Here is a 24,459-nt window from a genome sequence, read left to right on the forward strand (position 1 = left end):
GAGTCCAGATGACACACGGTTGTTCTCTTGTCTATGTGGTATAGATAATTTAAGAAAACTCTTCTAAAGTTGATTACTGGAATTTTTACTTGGCTTTTCTGCTTTCTGGTTTGGTTGTCCGTAGAAACCCTCCAGTTCCTCAGACCTCGCCTGTCGTGTGACCATGGGAAACGGGAGGTCTACACCCCTGGAAGACGTCCGTGTGAAGGATCAGCTCCCTGTTGCGGAAGAAGTTTCAGGAAAGGCTGTCCCAGACGGCTTCGTTGCTTCTGAATGTGGAAACCCATCAAGAAATCCAGACACCGAAAAGTCTTCCAACGAAAATGAGATGACCAAAGACCCCTCCCTGCTGCCGTATCTGTATGTGCAGTCTCCCGCAGGTAAGGGCTTCCCGAGGCGTTCACACTGTGTGCACTGGGCTTACATCTTTGCCGGTGTCACCTGACCAGAGAGAGATGTTTCTTGATGTGCTACACCTGTCTCACTTCCGGCCTCCTGAAATGAAGGATGAGACGGCTGGTCTCCATTTACCAACTACAAAGGGAATTAAATACATGAGATGGATGGTGGGGGGTGGGGGGTGTTTGTTTGTGCATCACACTTTTTTTTGATGTAGAAACCACATATTTAAAAGATAACTTTATTGTTTGATTGACTGATTCAAGCGAATCTGGCATTGGTTCAGCATGTTAGTCCATTATCATGGCAGGAAGCATGGCAGCGAACAGGCAGCAGGAGACGGTTCTACTAGGCGTAGCTTGAACATAGGAGACCTCAAAGCCTGACCCCACAGTGAGACACCTCTTCCAATAAGGCCACGCCTCCTGATGGTACCACTCTGTGGAACAAGCATTCAAACACAAGACTCTACGTGGGCCAAACCAAACCTGTTCAAACTACCACACTGGTCTACAGAGTGAGTCCCAGGGCAGCCAGGACTACACGGGGAAACCCTGTCTCGAAAACAAAGACACTGTAGGTAAATGTTGCCACGCAGTCTTAGCCACCAGGGAGAAGGTGCCCTCGGTCACTGATCCGTCGTGGACTCCACTGGAGGAGCCATGAGAGATATGAACGTGAATGGAGTCCTGAATTGTGATTTTTTTTTTCAATTTTGTTTTTCTTCTCTTTCAGGGTTAAATGGTTTTAACATGCTTTTACCAGGCGGTCAAACCCCGCATGCCATGGCACCCTCCTCAGCTCAGCTGCCATCCTTCGGTGTACCCTGCATGTTCCTACCGTCTCCAGGCCTGGGCCCCTTTCCAGTTCTCTATTCTCCCGCGATACCTGGGCCCATCTCTTCAGGCCCCGGCACTCTCCCAAACACCGGACCCATGAACTTTGGCTTGTCCACCCTGGGATCTGCCTCTCACCTTCTCATCAGCCCAGCAGCCATGGTCAATCCAAAGTCCTCCACCCTCCCTTGTGCAGATCCTCAGCTTCGGTGTCAGCCCTCACTAAACCTGAGTCCGGTGATGCCAGGCTCACAGGGTGTCATCCGCCCCGAGTCCCCCGGTTACGTGAGACATCCGGTATCCATGGTAAAGGCAGAGCAGGTGAGACCCAAGGCTCCGTTGTTCCGTAAATGGGGTGTGCCTACATACGGTTAGCTTTCCTCTCAGCCACTTGACTGATACGAACAGGTATTACATCAGGTTCTACCTGGTTTTCCGTGCAAACCCGGTGTTAACTGCTTATTCCACAAAGCACTGGGCTCCAAGACAAGAGAAGCCATGCTTTAAGACAAACCTTTTCAATGTCATTTTGCTTCCCAACAGCAGAAGGAACTTTATGGGGAGGTCTTCATACTTGGACTGCTTCCCTGACCTGGCATTCATCTCTTTAGGCTGTTTTAAGGAGGCCATCCGGAATGTAACTGAACAGTTGTAGTACCGCTCACTCAGTTCTACACGTTCTTCTTGGCATCCACCATTTCTTAAAACATGCTGCCCGGGCAGTGGTGGCGCACGCCTTTAATCCCAGCACTTGGGAGGCAGAGGCAGGCAGATTTCTGAGTTCGAGGCCAGCCTGGTCTACAGAGTGAGTTCCAGGACAGCCAGGGCAACAAAAAGAAACCCTGTCTCAAAAAAAAAAAAAAAAAAAAAAAAAAAAAAAAAAAAAACATGCCGCCCAGGAGCCAAGGTTACACATACACACACTCATAAAACACACACATGCAACTGGCGCTCACATAATCGGTTCTGTGCTTAACTGTGGGATTTTTTTTTTTTTTTGTAGCCCTGTCAGTAAAAGTCTGTTAAAAATTCTTATAAGACATCGTTCACAGTCACTAAGTACTTCCCTCAAAAAAAAAAAAAGTCATTCTGTTTGGCCGAAACTCTTCAGTCAAGTTATGCAGAAGCTCCAAAGTTTGCTACATAATTAGTCATAATCATTTGTAGACACGACTTGATTTGGTTTTGGTTTTTGCAGTGCTGGGAATCGATCGAACCTAGGGCCCCACATAAGCTAGGCAAATGCTTTGCCACCGCTCCATAGCCTTTGTCTGAATGTACACTTTTTTGGAAAAATAATGTTTTTATTGAATCTTTAAGAATTTCAGAGAGTGTATTTTGGTTCCATTCATCTCATTCTCTAACTCTTCCCAGAGCTCTCCTCCCAACCCCCATCCAACGCCGTTTTCTCTCTGTCTTTCTAAGCCTGCTCAGTCCAGTTTGTATTAGACAGTCCCTCCTGGGCATGGGGCCTGCTCCAAAGTGTGGTCAGCATAGCCAGTGTCACATTAAAGAACGCTGCCTCTCTCTTTCCCAGCCCAGTCAACTGCCCGCCAGAAGCTCCTCAGCTAGCAGTTGGGACATTGTGCTGGGTTGTTTTTTTTTCTTTTTTTAATTAAAATAACCAGGATGTTCTCACATAATCCTTCTAGCCCTGTGACACTGATATTCATCCCTGATGGGGATACAGAAACTGAGGGACACCGAGGCGAAATAATTTGTCCAGTATCACAGAGCTAGTGAGGGCAGAGGCCATCCATGGCCCTGGCCTCTAGACCTCGGCCACATCTGTAACACTTTTTGGTAGGCTGCTTTTCTGTACCCAGATACTCAGCATTGTGCTAAGGGCTGGCTGAGTAAGATAGATGAGGGGACAGGCAGCTTAGTGACACCCGGTGGGAAAAGATCCCCATCTTGGAGCACAAAAACATCATTTCTGTTCTCTGCTTCTTCTCTGTTCAGTCCCCTGCACCAGCGACTCCCAAGAGCATCCAGCGGAGACATCGGGAGACGTTCTTCAAGACTCCCGGCAGCCTTGGCGATCCTGTCCTTAGAAGAAGAGAAAGGAACCAATCACGAAACACAAGCTCAGCCCAGAGGAGACTAGAAATCTCTAGCAGCGGGCCTGACTAGGCTGATGCTTCAGTGGATGGGGTGGCCTCAGTATCTGACGTTCCCTGTTGTCCCAGACAAATGTCTTAAGTGGAACATGGGCCACCCCGGTCTTCGGCTTGTGTCCTTGCTCTCTCGCTTGATCCACTGGTTCTGCTAACTTCCCAATATCATGAGTCATCTATTTTCCTGGAAGTAATTATTACTAATTATGCATCTAACATCACCTGGCGTCCAGGCTGTGCACAGTGTCACTGCGGTACAGCCGTGTGACTGCTTTGGTTTTTCTGAAGGGGGGTTGCCTAGCACTTAACCAGGGTAAGTGTTGGTGAGTGCCTTTTCACCTGCCCTGAGCAAGTCTGTAGTGAGAACTGTCTCTGCAGCCTAAACACGCTACTGCTTCCTTAGGCTCCGGGAAGCCACCTTCAGTCAGGAATCCTATGGTATTATTTATTTTGTCCCTGAAGTGGGACTTTACTGCACAAAGTTTACAACGTATCATCCTAACATATGTCTTCAGGGTATCGTGACTTGAATGTTTATACTTTGTTTTGTTGTTGTTGTTATGATTTGCCCTGCACTTATACTACAACTTATTAATAACGTGGATAAATGTATATACGTGATAACTGTCGAGACCAAAATAACTGTGAATGCTACACCTAGCCATTAATGAACTGTGCCGACCTCTCTGGGGGTGTGGGAACGAAAGCTGAAGTCTAGGTGCCTCGTGACCGCTCCTCCAGCAACGACCGACAATGAGGTCTCACTGTTTGTTTAAAACAAAACAAATCCTCCTGTGCTCGTCTCCCTTCACTCCTAATTTAAACGCTCACTGTAGAGTGCCGGGGTGCGTGCTTTCTCACGGAAGCCATTTATAATAATCAGGACGACGGAGCAGAATGGAGACCGTTAGAACCGGAACCTGGATGAGAGTTTCGGTTGAATTATGAAGTACGGTGAACAAGGAGACAGAGCAGTAGACAATTCTCTTATTCTCTCTTTCCTTTACACATTTTCCTTGTGTTCGGAGGAGAAGAGGAGGGGCATCCTGTCCATTTCCAAGAGTGTTCATTCATACGTTCCGCGGTCCTCCCGGAATAAGCACCGTGAGCACAGGGGTCGGCTGTTCTAACAAATAGTGCTGGAAACTGCAGGTGGCCCTTCGTGAGCCGAGTTGCTTTAGGGCTGTGTTCTCCACTGATGTCACCACACTCTTCAAAGTAAACCTTTACTCTTCTACTTCCTTTTCTCCTCTTCTTCCGATCAGTTTTCTATTTAAGCTTCTTGTAGTTAGAGTCTTAATATAAGACTATTTTTTCCTTTGTATTTTTGTACCCTGCAAAATACTATATAAAAGGATTAAAAAAATATTAATTTAAGAGACTCTGGGAGTCTGATCAAAGTAGTTTTATATTAACCACAGGATACTTTTAACCTTGCTGCCCCAACACTAGCTTTGGGAAGACTTGAGATAGGTAGCCAGTTTAACATATTGGCTACTTAATCAAATTCTTCCGTCAACACTAAACTTATAAAGTTGCAAGAAAAGGTATTCCCTTTTTTAAAAAAAAAATTTTTTTTTTTTTTTGAGTCAGGTAAAAAATTGCATGGTGTCTACGACTCTGAAGCCACACTGCTGGTTCCTTGCTGGAACACGAAGTAAACCCCTTTTCAGGAGTGTATCGGACATGCAGTGAGTGAGTCTGCTGTGCACTGCTTGCTTTTGAGATCCGTCATGCATAGGAATTTCCACAAAAGCATTTCCGTCAAGAAACACGTATTTCATTACAAACACAAACCTTGTTTCTTCTCTCGTTCCTGGATAGTCTTCATTTATTTTAACCTTTTGCTATTCCTTATTATTATTATTATTATACTCAATATTCTGTTTGTGAATTGACCATATTAACCTCAGAGAATTTATGATTCTTGGGAGGCGTCCAGCAATTCCATCCATGGAAAACAAAAGTTACGTCTGTATTAGGGTCCCACTCGGTGTGGCTTCTGGCTCCTCCGGAAGACTGGGCTTTGAAGCTGTACAGCTAGACCCGGGTGCCTGAGCCGGAGAAGCGGCGGCTTCTCCTTTAATGCAAGAAGATATAACTGTTAATGGAGGGCACCGGCTTTGAGTCAGCACAGAGGGAGGTGTGCTGTCTCAAACCGTGCCATCTGGGGTTTCCAAAACCCTTGCATTCCGGTACAAGAATTGGGGGTATAACGTATACTTGAACCTACATGCTAAGTTTACATTGCCCAGTGTAAGGTGCTATTCCTGTCCTTAAGTAACTGATGTAAAGCTGCTTCCTGCTTACCTCGTTGCACTGCTAGGCTTACGTAGGTGTCCATTCTATTGCTGCTTGCCGTTCCATGGTCATGGGTTTTGGCTCTGCTCTTTCCTAGTGGCTCTCTTCATCTGTAGCCAATCCACTTGTAAAGCTACCACCATGTAAACCAATCTCTTTCCTTTTAGAAAAATACTAAGCTTTATGAAGTAGCAATGAAAATAAATGCATTTAGTAAGACGTGTGTTATGTTACTTTTAAGACATTTCTGTGTGTCTGTGTGTCTCGTGGCGTGTGGGTGGAGGTGAGGTGACAACTTGTAGGAGTTGGTTCGTCTCTAAATTGTACCAGGGATCAAATCGCTTGGTCAGCTTCAGTGGCAAGCATCTTTGTCTTCTGAGCCGTCTCACAGACCCTGGTGAGTTCTCTCTGCTGCAGTTTATTGTAAGATTGCTAACAACAACCGCATGGATGCTCTCATCTTTTTACTGAGAGCTTCCTGTAGTTCTCACACGTACACACACACACACACAGCAGCAGGCTGATGTGTAAGCTCAGGGAGGTGGGAGGGGGAGGGAGCATGGAAGCATGCTGTTAGCTTTGTGTCTGAAGTCTAACTGGAAGTTTGGAGCTTCCAGAGGAGACTGAAATTCAATACAGCAGTCAGTCACAAAGTCAAAGGTGAGACCACCTTCCCAGCTCCTGATATTCATAAGGTTAAAGGCTTCTTGTTGTAAGACTTGCTGAATTTCATTCACACCAAAGCCTATTAACTTGGGTTTCCCCCCAACTCTCCAGACTCAGAGGGGTGTGGTCCATGGCGCCCAGGTGTCAGCTCTGCTGTCACATCAGTAGGTGGGACAGCTGGGACTTGAGCTGGTTCCACAAGGAACTTGATCTTTAACCTCTACAACATAGGCAATGCATTTTCCTCAGGCCATTGCTCCTTCCACGGCGTCTGGTTTCTCTGCAGTCCCCACAAACCAGTCGCAAACTGTTCATATCCCCTTAGCCCACATCCAGTGCCCTTTCTCCTGACTAATCAAACTACCCCAGCGGAACATCTCCCCAGGCGAGTCAGTTACCAGAATCACTTCCTGCTTCAGGAAGGGCTGGAAGTGAGCAACAGGGAGACAGACTCGTTCCTTGGAGGCAGACATGGGTGTATAATTCAGATACTTTCACTAAATCAATTTCTAGTTCCATTTCTTCAAACTTTCACAGCCTCTAGAGTGAGGGAACTCAATAGATGTGTTCCTCTTTGTTCTTTGGGGGTTTTTGTTTGTTTTGCAAAATCTCCATCACTCTGCAGAGCTCAGCACCTTTGAAATTCAGCATTTCCTGTAACTGATGCTGCAGCTGCACTAATATCCTGTTACAATAGCCTTCCGAGGTTCAGGATGTCCGCACCGCTAGATGGCCACTGAAGCACTTAATATTTCACATGGAACAGAGTAGTTCTGGTGATTAATTTGTTTAGGTGTTAAGGTAGGATTGATTCTGTCTTTGCTGGCCTGGATACATCTGGATTTAAGAAACCATACCAAAAACCCAAATGGCTTCCATTCTCCCACATCTAAATCCATTGTTACATGTAGCCCAGAGGTAACCTTTCATTTCAGTGGCTCTTGGAAACAAGTGCTCTGAAAAGCCCAGGTGTTAATGGGTTAAGAAAAAGCTCAGATCACTGATATAATTAAGCAGTTTGTTTGGGAGAGGAGGTATACTTGTGTCTGTATAAATGTAGGGGGTGGGGGTCAGAGGTCATCTGGTGTCTTCTTCTATCACCTCCTACATTATTTATTGTCGGGGGTGGGAGGGGTGGTCTCAGCCACCATGGTCCACCTGTCTCTGCCATCCCCTACCCCAGCTCTGGAGTTGCAGATGTACACTGCTATTCGCAGCTTTTACATGGGTGCCCAGGATTTGAACTCAGGGCCTCAAGCTTGTACACACCCAACACTTCACCCACTGAGCCATCTCCCTAGCCTCGAGGTTCACACTTGACAACACAATTATAGGTATTTAACTTAAAAGCTGCCTCGAATATGAAAACATTTTCACAGCGTTTTATGAGACACTACTCTGAGAAGCAATGAATTAATTCCCCCAAGCCCTCTAAAACTAACTTAGCACTTAGCCTCCTAGGGACAGAAGCTGTACATGACGTATCTATGCTGTATGACCTTCTCAAAGGCATATCTTCAAAACAGTGGACTAAAAGGGAGTTGCCATAAAAATTACAAGAAATAACAATGATAATAATAATAATGATAATAATAAAACTTTAGAAGGTTATTTCATTGTATGGCTTCCTTAACATGACACTTACCTAAAATTATACCACATAGTGTTTTCATTCTATTTCAGAAGAATGGACTACACAGTGTGTCTAATGCTTATAGAATGGATTTGGTCCCTCCATTCGGTCCTGCCTGTAACTTGCAGTCATATCCTGGACAGCTCTCTGTAAGTCACTGGCATGTGCTTCCCAGTCCGTCACTGCTTGCAACTTGCCTTGCCAGCTGTGTGCAGTACCCACTACTGCTGCCTCATGTCTACTCCTCCTCCTAGTTCTTATCCCAGTGACTGTAAACCTGACAGCTACATTTTTGAGCCTCTAGTGCTTCTGGGTACTTGATGTGATTTTGACAGATCCACTCATGCAACACTGGTAGACAGACAGGACACTGGAGCTGTGCCTTTTAAGGGAGAAGCAGGGATGCGTTTGAATTTAAAAAAAAAAAAAAAAAAAAAAAAAAGAGCAAACTAATTGGTTGTTGATGATGATGATAAACATTTGTGGGCAAAACAGCAAAATTGTGCTTAATTCAGTTCTGAGAGTTAATGTCGCTTATGGTAACTGAACTTTGAACCATGCTCCTGAAGAACTGATGGTGTCTGTGCCATGATGCTGGCATGCCTGTATATCAAATTCTGTGACTGGAATTAACTTCATATTTATTTTATTTTTAAAGATTTATTCATTTTATATGAGTACATTGTCGCTGTCTTCAGACACACCAGAAGAGGGCATCAGATCCCATTACAGATGATTGTGAGCCACCATGTGATTGCTAGGGATTGAACTCAGGACCTCTGGAAGAACAGTGAGTGCTCCTAACCACTGAGCCATCTCATCTTCTAATACAATGAAACCTGCATTTTATTAGAAGACTTTTTAACCGAGGATCTCTGTAGTACAGTCCTTACCTTGCACACACTATCTGAAACTGCAGAAGCAGCTGAGAGACGTTCAGCAACAAGCATTTTAAAACATAAACATAAAACATCTCTTCAGTCAGGGGCTGGAGAGATGGCTCAGCGGTTAAGAGCACTGACTGCTCTTCCAGAGGTCCTGAGTTCAATTCCCAGCAACCAGATAGTGTCTCACAACCATTTGTAATGGGATCTGATGCCCTCTTCTGGTGTGCCTGAAGACAGCAACAGTGTAGTCATACACATAAAATAAACAAATAATTCTAAAAGTTAAAAAAAAATCAATCACGGCCCTAGAGCATCACATGAAGGCTGGAGGCAGGAGGAACCAGATCATTTCCAATGATTCCTTCAGGCTTCCTGTATCTGTTTCCCTCACAAGCTACAGCAGTTACAGCCTAACACAAGAGAAAAAAAATGCAACTGTTTGGAACTTCTTCCACTCCAGATTTCTTAGGAAGTCACTCCTCCGTTCTTATAAATGCAAACTGGCATGATGTTGCCTGTGCCCTGTGTGCCCTGGAATACTCACCTCCAGACCCTACCTGCCCTTGGGGGTTGGAGGTGAGGTGGCACAGAGTCACCGGCACGGACTCCTCTAGGAGCAGGTGAGAAATGCCCCCCAGAAAGCTCATTTGAGCGCTGCTGCGAGCTCCTTTAATACCCTCCACCCAAGCCCCATTGGTCCCAAGAATTTTTTTTTTTAATAAATGAAAGCGTTTAACTAAGCTTACTGTTTCAGTGGACTAGGATCCACGGTGGTAAAGCAAAGTTATGGCAGCAGGAAAAGTTGAGAGTGTACGTCTTGATCTGCCGAAAGCATCTCTTCTAAACAGCAGTTCCCGATTGGCTGGCGGCATTGTCTGCACCAGCAACCCTTGGTCTCTCAGGCAGTCCTCAATTAGGTCCTCCTGCAGGAGATGTATTTGTGGCTGCACAGCCTGCAGCGTTCACATAGAGGCAGCCCCGCCGTTCCTGCTATGCATCTTCTATAGTTTAAATATAGGTCCCCTCTTTCAAGAGCCGTAGACACAGAGCTACAGGCGGTTAATGACAACTGAGAGAGGGGGAGAATCAGTCTTCTAATTGTGTATCCAATACCAAGCAGTCAGCCCTAAAGTATACATCTGAGCAATATGAAATGGTTGTATTTGCATATTGTGACATAACAGAAAAGAAAAGGAGGCATGGATTTAAGAGGGAGAGAGGGAGGGGTCCTGGGAGAGGTTGGAGAAGAGGGGAATGTTGGAAGTATATTCTAATTAAAAATAAAATGAAATTAAAAATACATCTAGCTTTCCCCATGGTTCATATGTTCACACCTTGATGCCATCGGTACAAGGTGCCATCTTTGGAAGGTATGCCCTAGGGGGAGAGCCTTGTGTCACTGCAGGAGTAGTACACCCCTGGCTGTCACTTCTTTCTCTCTGCTCCATAGCTAGCATTGTGACCTTTCTCTCCAACATTGCCATCTGCTCCCCTCACCAGAAGTGGCCCAATGTAGGTTGTAGGTGTCATGCCTTTGAATCTGTAAAAGAATGAGCTCAAACAAACCTTTTGCAATTATAAGTTAGCGACCTCCCATATTTTACCACAGGAATGAATAGCTAACTACAACAATACTCACCTTGGACCAGCTAGGTCCAGACAAGGTTATCTTCTCCAGTAAATAAAACTATTCGTGGGACAGACGCATATGGGTTCTATAAAGGGGACATGGGTCCCTGAACGAAACTCAGGCTTAGTTAAAATGGAAAATGCATCCAGGTAGTGGTGGCAGACACTTTTAATCCTGCGGATGGGGAGGCAGAGGCAGGTGGATCTCTGAGTTCAAGGCCAGGCAGCTCTACAGAGCATGTTCCAGGACAGCCAAGGCTACACAGAGAAACTGTCTTGAAAAACCAAAAACCAAACAAAACAAACAAATTTCAGAAACTTGAGGCTGGCCAGCAACAGGAATTCCACTCCCACCTCCTCTTTTTCCTGAAGTGACAGGACATCAAGCCACAAGAAAGGATAAACAGGCTGTCAGTCTTTGTGGTGGTTTGAATTTGCTTGGCCCAGGGAGTGGCACCATTTGGATGTGTGGCCTTGTTGGAGTAGGTGTGTCACTATGGACATGGGCTTTCAGACCCTCCTTCTAGCTGCCTGGAAGCCAGTCTTCTCCTGTTTGCTTTCGGAACAAACTGTTGAACTCTCAGCTCCTCCTGCACCATGCCTGCCTGGGCACTGCCGTGCTCCCACCTTGTTGATAATGGACTGAATCTCTGAACCTGTAAGCCAGCCCAGTTGCCCTGGTCATAGTGTCTGTTCACAGAAGTAAAACCCTAAGACAGACAGTCTCTAACCTTACGAATTGCCATGACATGTATTCCTTTCTTCTCTGGTCCCTGTTATCCCTTTAGACGTCACCTTGAATTCCTGGATGCAATGGCCAACTCTGTGCAATATTCATAAGCCTTCTTCATCCTTCACCAACACTGGCATCACACTAACAAAACTACTGCTTTACACACAGCCCAGGGATCCAAGGCTTGGGAATCTGCCTCCGGTTTTTTTGTTGTTTTGTTTTGTTTTGTTTTGTTTTGTTTTTCAGCCACAAAAATAATTTCAGGTAAGAAGACTCATGATCTCAGGTCCTACCAAGTCTGCCCCTTGGAGCTGCCATCCATAAAGCTTCAACTGGGTATGCAGAAGCAGTTGGCTTTTTCACCCTACGAGGCCGTCTTCTCTAAATGACTCAATCGTTTCAAGAGCACACATCTCAGAAGCATATGCAAGCTAATATGTAAAGGTGCTGGTTGTTTGTGAGCCCATGAGAACAAAATTGAAGGTCTCAACGACACAAATTGGATCTGTTCACCTAACGCACTACTACTGAATAAATAAAACATCTAGGTCTGTACACAGTAATGTGCACACATCTGAAGATAGTGCTGAGTAGGAACAGAAATGATACAAAGATGAGATTTTGCAATACTTCACATTTAAAGCACCTTTGCGCAAATATATAAAAGGATACACACACACACACACACACACAGAGAGAGAGAGAGAGAGAGAGAGAGAGAGAGAGAGAGAGAGAGAGAGAGAGGCAACCATGAGCTATTCCAGACAGGAAGAGCTTGGTGGCGGACAAGGCTACTAAGAGGTCTTCAACTGCATCTGAAATATCCTGTTTCTGTTACAGCAAAGGGAGCCAAAGGCACCAGTCATTCTGCGATAGCAAGTACTTGTGTCCGTACCTTTCTACCTGATGAAATGGTTTATACAAATTACTATCTTTAACATACAATTTTAGAACATGCTACCCATTTTTTGAGTGTGCCATAGGGGGTACCTATGTTTGGACTACCCATGGGACCATCGGTTTTGGTTATTGGGTTGGCCCAAGTATCTGCTGCAGCTTCCCACGGGAAGTTTGTGCATCATCAGATGCAGAATTCTGAGAGGCCACAGAAATATGGGAGGAAGTGATGTGTGTTCCTCTGGAGCAGAAGTTGTGAGGTAGAGCTCATGGTTTTCTATGTCTGTTTTTCGACCTCAGCCAGGAAACCAGTTGTCCCAGACCAGGGTCATTCGGTCATGCATGGTCTGGAACAAGAAACAGATCCATGGCCAGACCAGCCTGAAGGGAGCCTGCAGGTGAGCAGACAGAAAACACATTTTTGAGCTTCTGAGACTGGGGGTTGCCTGCTACCTTGAATTTATGGCTATGCTGGCTGACACACTTTCAAAGCATAATGGGAAACAGAGCATCCCACATAGCACAATTGGTGTGATTTCCTTTCTCTCTCTCTCTCTCTCTCTCTCTCTCTCTCTCTCTCTCTCTCTTTCTTTCTTTCTTAATTTCTTTCATTTTTTAACAACTAGTATCAATATATATTTATTTTATTTTTTATTGGATATTTTCTTTACTTATATTTTAAATGTCATCCCTTTTCCCAGTACCCCCCCACCCAGAAATCCCCTATCATACCCTTCTCCCCCTGTTTCTATGAGGGTGCTCCCCCACCCACTCCCAATTCAGCGTGCTAGCGTTCCCCTACACTGGGGCATTGAGCCTCCATAGGACCAAGGGCCTCTCCTCCATTGATGCCCAACAAGGCCATCCTTTGTTACATAAGTGGCTGGAGTCATGGGTCTTTCCATGTGTACTCTCTGGTTGGTGGTTTAGTCCCTGGGAGCTCCGGGGCGTCTGGTTGGTTGGTATTATTGTTCTTCCTATGGGATTGCAAACCCCCTCAGCTCCTTCAGTCCTTTCTCTAACTCCTCCGTTGGGGACCCCATGCTCAGTTCAGTGGTTGGCTGCAAGCCAATTCTGTATTTGTCAGGCCGCCTCTGTATTAGTCAGGTTTTGGCAGAGCCTCTCAGGAGATAGCTATATCAGGATCCTGTCAGCAAGCACTTCTTGGCATCCACAATAGTGTCTGGGTTTGGTGACTGTATATGGGATGGATTCCCAGGTGGGGCAGTCTCTGGATGGCCTTTCCTTCATTCTCTGCTCCACACTTTGTCTCTCTATTTCCTCCTGTGAGTATTTTGTTTCCCCTTCTAAGAAGGAATGAAGCATCCACACTTAGGTTTTCCTTCTTCTTGAGCTTCATGTGGTCTGTGAATTGTATCTCAAGTATTTCGAGCTTTTGGGCTAATATCCACTTATCAGTGATGCTGTGATTTTCTTAGAAAATGAAAGTTTTCAGAATGGCTATGAATCTCCCAACATCTTTTGTTTTAATTTGTAAGACATTAAGAGTAAAGAACTTAGTAAATTCAACACTGAAAACATGCATGTGCATGCGTGTATACATGTGTGTACATATGGTATATTTAGCCAACCGAGGCTGTGCATGCACCTACCACCTCATTCCCTTAAGAAAGGGTTTCTCACTGATCCTGGAGCTAGGTTGGTAGCCAGCAAGCTCCAGAGAACCTTCTGCCACCATCCCCCCCACAGCTCTGAAATTACAGGAGGTACAGCCCACATTGTGAGTGGGGGGGGGAATTCGAACTCAGGTCCTCACACTTGGACAAGATCTGCACCATCTTCCCAGCCCCAATATTGGAAACTGAATCGTGCCCCTGCCACCTCCTGAAGAACTTCAGCACAGCCTGGCTTTGCAGGTAAGCCAGTGACTTTGCCTGGCGTGGGGTCACTTCTGAAAGGATTGAAAATATCTAAATCATTTTCTTTATATCCTGGAACTGCATTTGTATTTCTTTCTAAAATAATTTCTGGTGAGCTGCTCTCTGCCTCTCCTTCCTCTATCTCTAAGTCCTTTCTCCCTGCACAAAAATACAGACTACTTCTACTGTGCCGAAGATGATAAGTGTGCTGTCTGGGTATGGGAACCACAGGGGCCCCGATTGCAGTGCCACTACACTGAGAGCCAGTCGGTTAACGGAGAAGTGAGAATCTGACACTCTTCCAAGCCCTTGGGTCTCATCAATGGAAAAAATAAAATTATTAAAAGTACAAAGTCCTTTGGGGGTGAGACATTAAAAAATCATCTTTTCAAACCGAGCTAACACTGCCTCAGAAAATTTCTTCCATTCTCATGGCTTATTTCTGGGGTTGACACTTCTTGAGGCTTATACATAGGTGGTGTAATATATAGGAAAGGCGTCGAGGTGACGCTGGCTCCTGTCACATGGCATTAGCAAATGTATGTCATGGGTATGTAACATGATTAAAATCTCAAAATAGAACATTTACTTTGAGGGTTTGATTATGGGACAAAAATTTTAAATACGTTTGAGTTTTTAATGAGTCATAAAAATGGACATAACTAAAGCCTTGTTGTCGAAGGAAAAAGTAAAACTTAATTTGGTTGTTTTGTTAGAGAGAAGTGTGCATAGATTTTTTTTTTTTTTTTTTTTTACAAACACACCATTATATATATAGCACGAGGTATTTGAAACATTGCTGCATAAAGTGTGGGAATATAGTCTGTTGGGGAACTGAGATTCGTAAATAGGCTCAAGGAAGAAAGAGACACATATGAAGATTACTCACATCTAAAAACACTGTGTGATTTTAAAATAGTTGTGTATGTCAAGTCGCTATTCTCTTGGCACTGCATAGTATATAAGAAAAGAGTGATGTAATTTATCTTAATATTTGTGAATATTATATCACAAACCACAAGTTTGAGAGTATCTTCCTTATGAGATTCTAATTCTAATTTACTCTTAAGGGAATTGAGCAACCATTCTGAAGAACACAGGATCCACGCAGCACGCCACCTCCTCCTAGTCCCCACGGGTTCCCAGTACTGTCCACAAGATGGCGGTAGCGTCCGCCCAGCGTGACAGCTCTCTAAAGCCCGATGTTTCCAAACCATTTATTTCCCTTGCAACCAATGTTAAATAAACATTTTATGTCGCCTTTGAATTATAATGACATATCTAGAGTGAATAACGGCCGAATCTCAAAGTGTTTTATTAAATTTTCCTGTCATGTGACAAACTAATTCTATAAATGCTTTTCTCACCCACCTGGGACAAATCTGGATGTTAAATTCATTTTTTTGGAATATGTACCTCTCTGTCTTTCTCTTCCCCAATGCTTACACACTCGGCCCACTCCCCAAATCCAGTTGCTAAGCAACTAAAAAAGCTTTGTTTTTCTTAAACACCAGCGTTAAACGGCCCTTATTTTCTCTAGCCAGAACGAGGCTGCAGCCAGATTCCACATTCTCTTTGTAAAATCCCAGAGCAGGACATGTATGACGTATGCCAATAGCATGGTAAATCACATCACAATGGATAAATGCAGGAAAAGAAAACCCAGAGTGCATCCGTCACTCTGCACGGGAGTATACAAGCAGCGTGTCAAGGGCACATTTTGCACAAGCAAGATCACAGTTTTATTGAGCACGTATTACATGCAAGGTACTCCACTAAATGTATACTTTTTCTAAATGTATACTTTTCTCCTTCAGGATGGATTGAGTGTCTGGGGTTTGATTTAGTACAAACTGGGAAGATAGACCCCTTATTTGGACCTTTGGGGTTTTTTTAAGGTTTCTTTCTTTTTCTTTTTCTTTTTTTTTTTTTTTTAATGTATATGAGTATGCTGTTGCTGTCTTCAGACACACCAGAAGAGGGCATCAGATCTCATTACAGATGGTTGTCCCCTCATTGACAGTGCACCTCTCTTTCAGAATGACAGGTTAATGACAGCTCTACCATCTTCAACATGATCCCAAGGCATCATTCTCTCCCAGGTAAACTAGAGGCAGGAAAGGATTGGGGAAGAATTCAGGGAAGGCTGTTTAAAGCCAGGCCTAGAGGGGGACATTTTCCCTCACCCACCCCTTATAAGTCAAAAGCTCAGGCAAACAAATATGACCACATGCAACAGATACAAGTACTTGGCATTCAGTTCTGTTAAGGTTAAACGCTACACACACTGTTTGCTTGGGATAAGCCAGGCATCTGTCCCAAGCAGTTCCATATAGTAATTAATTTAAACCCCACAACAACCCTACAAAGGTGGTACCATTATACCTACATGTAGACAGGAAAACCAAGACAAGCGATAAGCCCAGCTTCAAGTGGATTTGAACACAGTCTGATGGAAATGCTCATATATACACACTGTAGGGTTTGACCTTGAATGTGGGGGAGAGGAAAACATTATCCTTGGTAATACCATACAAGAATAGTTAGACGCTAAAGGAAAGGCAGCCTCTGCTGTGTAGTGCACAGAGGTCTGTGAACAGTTGTCGTCACCTTACATCTCTTAAATCTTCATTTGTAAAGCTGAGATGATAAGTCCAGCTATGGTACTTGGAAAAGATGGGGTGCGTACAATTCCTACAGGCTAAAACTGTCTGAGCCCAGACATCTGTACTTCAAGCCATTCTGATGGTGTCTGTTCTTGGGCAGCTTTGGGGAACCGAACTGTGTTCCATACCTGTGCAAAACTGGGGCATGCTCCTGGCACAGGACTGACGGGCCCAGGTGTCACCTCTTGCCTGTCTCAGTGTTGCTGACACTGACTGGGGTCAAAGGAAGGGATTTCAGCCCTCGCTTGCTACTTCAGCTAATGGGACACAGCCCGCAGAGACAGGGGAGCTGATCGGTGTTCCAGGGGCTGCTTGAGGGGCTGCAGCAGGTGGAAGACAAAAACTCAGTGAGTGACATTTCCCTGCCATTCTCTGTAACCCCCCAGAAGGACCAGGCTGAATTCTCATAGAGTTTGACAGAAGAGGTCTCATTCTTCTTTAAAGGGCCTCTCTGCCTAGTCTCTCCGCCCATTTCCTTACTGGTGGATGCCAATTTCCTTTATTGGGAATAATCTTTCAACTTTATAGTTCGATTGTGAAGCCACAAATCCAAAGGACTAGATGAGGTAATGTTTAGTTTGAATGTGTTTCAGCAAAGTGTCGTTAATGAGTCTTTCCTTGCTTTGATAAAGCAAAGGAGCGAGGGAACCAGAGGTCTCACTGTAACTAAAACAAGAGAAGTCTGTAAGGGGACAAGAACTACCAATGATGAAATACTTCAGCTAGACTATAAGAAGAAAACACGATCGCAGTCCAGGGGAAACACCACCCCATGTCTACCGTGGTTGGTTGCTTCTGGGAGCTCTGTAGAAGGCAACTATGTCACACAAACAAACATAGTAGCTCTTTTCTTACTTAAGGAACTTTCCCTGAGTTAGTTTTCTTTCAGTTGTTTTACATTCGGTTTGTAATAGAGGTAATGATTGTATTGTGATACAATGTCTCCGCTCTAAAAATCAAGTCCAAAAATACAGCCCCAGCCTATCTTATAACTAAACATTGTGACTGTATTTCCGGGCTGATGTGACAACTTCTGCAGTACCACAGAACTATGTGAAAGTAGAAAACCGCCTTCCTCAGGGAGGGCTAAGAAACGAAGCACAGATTATGGCCTGGGGGGCGGGGGGTGCTCTGGGTGATGAGCTTAGATTGTAACGGAAAACAAGGACCTGGAGACTCAACGTGGAAGTTGGGAATTAGACTTACAGGGTTAGGATCCCTGTGGCCTTTTGTACACGATGTAGCATTTTTGAGCCTCAGCTCCTTCTGAGGTACATGACGAGCCACAGGACCTGACACATAACCTGGAGGGATCTGAGGTATGGCAACTTTCTCTGCTACTTCTTAGATGTGTGTTTTCAAATCTAGGCATTGGGATAACAATTTATTGCCCCTAGAGGCACGGCATGTGTGGCCGCTGTGTCACAGGGACATCAGTATACCAGTAACAGGGAGGAAAGAGGCTACGGTTTATGCTCATTGTTCTGACCTGAGAACATCTGGATGATCTTAGCCTAACATTCTGTGATAATAAGCGAGCCGGAAGTGCCATCAGTCCATTGCCAGGGTGCGCGGACAGGGATCAAGTTTGAGACTTGAAAAAACCCCACCTAGGGCCACAGGATCAGGTGGAATTGAAGTCGAGACTGTTGACCCTCACATGGAGCCCCTTGGGTGGGCACCAGAAGGAGAGCACCTGGGATGACCACCAGACTGAAGCCATGGGGCCTGGACAGGGAGCTAGACTGAGATGACCCACAATCTAGCATTGCACAGGCCTTGGGGCCCAGATCACCACCCCCCAATGACCCCTATCTAACTTTGTAATGCATGAACAGGGCATTATACCCTGGGTACCACTAAAAGGAACAAATAAGTAATGGAGAAATGGAAGAGAAAGAGAAACACATGTGGGCACAATGAAGAGAGGCAGAACTGGAGACTCGGGGATAGTGAGGAATAGTCCAATACGAGTAGCTACCTGAGACCATGGTGGGGTCATGACCTGTGCTGTCACCAGGGGTCACATCTGGATTCATGGCCCTGCAGAGGCAGAGGTCTGCTACTACCAAAGGCTAGGTGCAAGTCCCTAGTCTGGGCTGCCACTCCAGGACACATTGATATCTGAAGAATGTGAAGAACTGGCCCAACCCCTCACATGGGTATCACGGGAGAGGGGACCCTGGCGTCATAACAGTAGGAGAGCTGACTCCGCCCCTAGCCATTAACAGTCCTCAGGAGAATTGGCCCTGCACACTGCTGGAGTTGCAGGTGACACAGCCTGAAGATATGATCATGGAAGAGCTGGCCCTACTACTCCATGGTAGGCCCTACTATGTCCCTACCAGTCCATGAAGTGGCATGGACTAAGGAGAGATACCCTCCTCCCTTCTTACCCTTACCACCTACAGCAGGTAGGGAACCTGACCCTGTCCCTCACCTTTTTTCTGAATGCAGCATTCAGAAAAGCTGACCCTGGATATGGGTGTTGCCAGTGAGCCATCCCAAGAACATGAGACTGAGAGAGTCAGCCCTGCCTCTTGTCTGCTGTGTGGTGGTATCAATGAGGCAGGGACAGATTCCCTACCCCCCCCCCCAATTTTGCCCTCATCACCAGCGGCAGGCAGGAGAGTTGGCCCATTCACACAGAGAGACACATACACACAGGGGTTCGGGGGATTCCACTGCCTTTGTTTTAAAAGCGGGCTTCAGGTTGTATTCACCTTTGATATACACGTTGTCACAGATTGGAGAAATTGCTAGCTAATTTTTTTTTTTCCAAGGGCACTACCTAAATTTCTTGGAACTTGGATAAAGATTCCGGTACAATTCAGAAGAAAGATTTAAGTCGCTAACGTTTCTCAGGATTATAAGTAGTGATGTGAACAATGCCTTCTTTCCCCTCTACTTCAGGTATTGGAAACCATTAAATAGGGAGGACAAAGTTTAGGTGTACTGGGTATACTGGAGTTTACGGCTAGAGGAGTGTCACAGTGAACACAATGTGGTCTGTGGTCATCTAAGATAAAATAAACGGTTAAAAAAAGTTACTGTAGGAAATACTGTAACAGTATTTAGATATAACAGATGTACACTGTCACATTTAAACAGTGCCAATTTAGTCAAGTAAAAAATAGTGCACTGGGGTGCAATTTAATGTTACAGAAGGTTTTCATGAACTTGAAAGTCAAACTATAACCATATTGGCTAGACCCAAGAGGAACCAACTGGATTTTATTTGATACTTAAAAATACAGAATAAGAACAAGTTTGCCTGAGTGAATAGTCAGCACTCTTAATAATTGCATTACAGCTGGACAGTGGTGGTGCACGACTTTAATCCCAGCACTTGGGAGGCAGAGGCAGGCGGATTTCTGAGTTCGAGGCCAGCCTGGTCTACAGAGTGAGTTCCAGGACAGCCAGGACTACACAGAGAAACCCTGTCTTGAAAAACCAATATATATATATATATATTGATATATATATATATATATCATTACGAAGCCCACTACAAAAGACACTAAGAGGAAACACTAGAATGCCTGGACAGCGTAAGCCATGAGGTGGCACTTACTGGGTGGGGACTCACACAGCTGGCCCAGATGGGAGGTGTGTAAGGAGAAGACAAACTAGGAGAAAAAGAACGAGTCAACTCTCCTTGCCTGTTGTAGTCTGTGGTACAGATGCTAAAGGCCAAGAAACAAACAAAAAGAATTTAGGAATAAGTAGTCTCCTTGGGGCAGCAGCAGCAAGCCAATTGGGGGAAATATACCCCTTTGGGGTTATTCTTGGTTGTAACTAATTCTCCTGTCTCTAAGATAAGTGTGACAGACTACGCCTTCATGTATTTCCGAGCTATGAAGTGTCCCAGCGCCACAGAAATGATGCCATTGCTGGAGCTGATTGAGAAAATTCAAACGCGGCTGTTTTGCAGTGTCAAAGGTTACTTTCCATGAAAGAGGGTCTGATAATTACTCCCCCTCTACGCAATACCCAAGAATATGGAAAGACTCTTTGAGCATCCTCCCATTCATTAGTGGGCAACACGAGCCGTGAACTTAAGGTCTACCTCTTGATTTCCAGAAGCTGGAAGTATGTGTTAAAACGTAGAAAGTGGAATAATGAACGCTGCTGGTTCTAAAGGATTGGTGGGGCGGTAAAGTAAACTTCACACTGAAACACAGAAGTGTCTGTCCTAGGTTGAGGTGGGACCTGGGAAACTAATCGAATGCAGATGCAAAGTGAGAGGATGGCTAATCAAACCCAGATGCAGTGGGAGAGGCTGCGGTGTCCTGGGCATGCTGCTATTGTAGCTGAAGGGCCTCTCCATAGAGAGGAAGGATAAGGGCCATGATGCAGGGACAAGAAGGGGGCCAGGGAGTCGGCAGAGGTGCTCTGAGCAACTGGTGGAACACCCCTGCCCCAGCGGCTGCCATACTATTATACTGTTGTCACAGGGTCTATTCATTGTCCGGAACACTCAGTCATGAGTTAGTCGGTCCTGACAAAACTTTAGTGCAATTGCCATCCCCACATTCTAAACGGTTCGCGAAGACTGGGGGAGGTTAAATGAATGAATTACTGGTGTTGGAAAACTATGGTCCTAACCTTGCTCCATCACTCTTTACGCTCTGAAGGTGGGGATATTCTGCCATCGCAGACAAAAATCACACCATAGACTCCAAAGTATAAGGGTTCTGACGTAATGAAGGATATTCTGTATTTAGTGCGGTGCAGTGCCCAGCTCAGTATTAGCCATTGTTACCAACCTGACACAAACCTTCTAGCATCTTCCCCATTCAGCAGAGAACTGGAATCCCGAGTCCTTGCTTATAACTACAGAACATTTCTGCCTCAAAGTTAAAGATAAAGGGTGGGGGTAATGGGGGAATAAATTGATTTAATCCCTGGATTATAAAAAACCAAGGTTATTATAACCTAGTTAAGCATTTTCAAAATTATTCGTATATAAAATGAAACTGTCAAATCTTTCTCCACCTCCCTTCTGAGTCAGGTCTGGGGGCAGGCAGGCAGCCACGGAGAAATTGTTCAGGACCCACAGCCTGCTGGCAGGCGGTCCCAGCATATTCTTGCTGACACAGCTCAAATGTCCAACTTGAGTAACTTTTTTTTTTTTTTTTTAATTTCCAAAGGGGACCTTTAAAAATACTTCCTTTTAGTGAGTAACCACAGGAGAGGTTATACTTTGAGAAAACAAGCTGAAATAGAGAAGATAGTGTTTTTTAAAAAATATTATTTTACTTCTTACAAGTCAGAGACCATATGGAATTTCCACCCTCACTTAGCACACTGATGACTTTGCCTGGCTTTCTGGAAACCCGACCCTCCAGACTCCAAGCTCAGTGGCGTCTAGAGATGAGCTTCTGTCTGGAACTGATTCTGCCAAGATGGGGCTATCACCCAGGAAGGAAGAGAACTTGTGAAGACAAGGAAAGAGACATCATATTTTGATGATGAGGAAAGAGACATCATATTTTGACCCACTGTGTCTTGTTCTGATCTTGTTTCTCAAAATCATAATTTATCTAATGTTGGTCTAGTAAGGCAATCCTCGAGTCCTTAGCTTTTAAGGGTTACCAAGGACAGGAGAACAGCGCACTGCTCGGCCAGCCTGTGTCTCTCATCTCTCTACAAAGCAGGCAACCAGATAAGAACATTGAGGTTCGGTGGCCACAGTCGTCCTTTGGTGTCCTGTGGCTTCGTCTATCCTAGCTATTGGTTGAACGTGGCTGGGGGTAAGAAGAGTAAGTTGTTTTTCACTGAAGGGTTTTTACTCAGTCAGAAGCTGAGCCATATCCTTATAGATAAAGCCATGTAAGATAGGGTCGCCTGCACGTATTTCCAGTATTATACACCATTCTTCCATATGTACGCATTCATATCTGTGGATGTAACCAACCTCAGAAAAGAAACAGTTAGAGCCAGTTGAGGTGGTGAAATCCCAGCACTCAGGATGCTGAGGCAGGACCATCAGTACTGGTTTAAGGTCAGCGTGGGCTTGCAGTGAGTTCTGGGGCAGTCTGGGGCTGGTTCAAGGAAGGGAGAGAGGGAAGGAGAGAAGATGGGATGGGGAAAGGGAGGGAAAGAAATGGATTGACTGCAGAAGAAAATTGTGTCTGCACTGACCGTGTACCCATGGCTTGCTTGTTACTCTACGATACTGAATCATGCTTATTCACATAACCTCTGCATTGCATTGGGTGGTGTAGGTTAAGCTGAAGGTAACCTGAGGGATACGGAAGGATATGCATTGATCTTATCTTACAAAAGGGTCTTGAGCAGCTATAGATTCTGGTGTCTACAGGGACCTGGAACCAATGCCTCAGGTGCCCAGGGAGAACTGTACAGTCCTGGGATATTTGGGTGCATTCTACAAATTGTTCTTATAACTCGATCTTCAACCTGGCTCTAAATGCAAGGTTTCCCCTTTGTATCAGCTAGAAGTCACTTGCAGCCACATCACCCCGCTTAAACACTCTCCCTGCTGTACTGGGAGGGTCTGCTGGTCCAGCTGTGCTTGGCTGATTTCATTGGGCTTTGCTCATATATTTGCCATTAGCCGGTGGTGGGTTGGTTAAGAGACAGCTGGTTTGGGAAGGCCTCTGCTGACTGAAGGCCCTCTGAAGGGATATCTCACCTCCCAGTTGGCTAGCTCACACATTTCCTTATGGGGAAGCCAAGAATCCAGAGAGAGTGAGGCACATCTGAGGACTCTTGTCAGCAAGCTTTATTCCGATCAGCCATTATTTCTGCTGCATCAGGAGAAGTCACCAGGCTGGGCAGATTCAAGAGGCAGGGATAGAGCTTACTAGCTGGCAGGAGGGACTTCTGGAGCTGTGTGGATTTGGGTTTGGTCACATGAGGGCAGAGCAAACCGAGCAGCATTTACCTGCTGTCCCCCTTGGCCTGGAACTGGATCTTGACGGGAACACAGTTTGTCTTTGGTGACTGACCATCGCCTTGACGATGGTAATATGAAAGACTGTTGGATCTGGGGTTAAAAGACCCAGGTTTGCATCTCAGTTGTTCCATTCGCTTACCACATGGTTGGCTTTTTTAAAAGGGTTTTTTTTTTTTTTTTATGTTTTTAAAAAAGATTTATTCTGTGCGTATGAGTACAAGATTCCTGACTTCAGACACATTAGAAGAGGACATCAGATCCCATTACAGATAGTTTTGAGCCACCATGTCGTTGTTGGGAATTGAACTCAGGACCTTTGGAAGATCAGTGAGTGTTCTTAACTGCTGAGCCATCTTTCTAGCTTCTCCATCCCCCCAAAGTATGGATTTGCTCATTTTCAAAAAGCCTTGACACCACCTGACCAAGTGCTTCCTTCCTGAGAGTTTTGCCATGCAGACACCCTCACATACTTAGTGAGTTAGGCGAGACGCTCTTTCTGAGTTTGAAGACCTTTGTGAGGACTCCCAGATGCTGCTGCCCCTCACCCCCTCCAGTACCCACCTCTACAAATGCCTTCTGTGTCCCCTTCGCTTTCTTCTCCTCAACTTGGTTTGGACATTCCACCAGTTTTCACTTGCTTTCCCTCATCAAACAGTAAGCCTAATTCTCCTTGATATTATTTAGAAAAATTGACAAAGTGCTTCAACAAAACCAGTGATATTGTTTTGGGGTAAAATTGGCACCCTGGCATCAATCTTTTGAGACAGCAGACACCTTCCCACGCTGATTATACCCTGGGCATTCAGACCAGTTTGCACATTCCACTTTAGTAATAAAAACTCCCTCTCTAATGAGTTCCATGGAAGGTTCTAGACACGTTCTTCCTCCCCCAC

The 24,459-nt window shown here is 45.1% G+C and overlaps 1 protein-coding gene and 1 non-coding gene across 3 annotated transcripts in view; both read left to right on the forward strand.

Annotated features, from left to right (window-relative positions):
- E2f7 (E2F transcription factor 7) overlaps window positions 1–5,878 on the forward strand; it is a 42,196-nt gene extending 36,318 nt beyond the window's left edge. For both annotated transcript variants that reach the window (XM_076920188.1, XM_076920189.1), the window contains 3 exons: window positions 125–380; window positions 1,135–1,556; window positions 3,198–5,878. In XM_076920188.1, the coding sequence (XP_076776303.1) occupies window positions 125–380; window positions 1,135–1,556; window positions 3,198–3,368 (849 nt within the window). In that variant the 3' untranslated portion in view covers window positions 3,369–5,878. The remainder of the gene's footprint in view (window positions 1–124; window positions 381–1,134; window positions 1,557–3,197) is intronic.
- Window positions 5,879–18,030: 12,152 nt separating this feature from the next.
- On the forward strand, window positions 18,031–18,166 carry LOC143436552 (small nucleolar RNA SNORA17). Its single transcript, XR_013106508.1, has one exon. It is a non-coding gene; the product is annotated as a small nucleolar RNA SNORA17 (small nucleolar RNA).
- The last annotated feature ends 6,293 nt before the right edge of the window (window positions 18,167–24,459 follow it).

This window comes from Arvicanthis niloticus, chromosome 22 (assembly GCF_011762505.2).
Source record: "Arvicanthis niloticus isolate mArvNil1 chromosome 22, mArvNil1.pat.X, whole genome shotgun sequence".
Classification (NCBI taxonomy): domain Eukaryota; kingdom Metazoa; phylum Chordata; class Mammalia; order Rodentia; family Muridae; genus Arvicanthis; species Arvicanthis niloticus.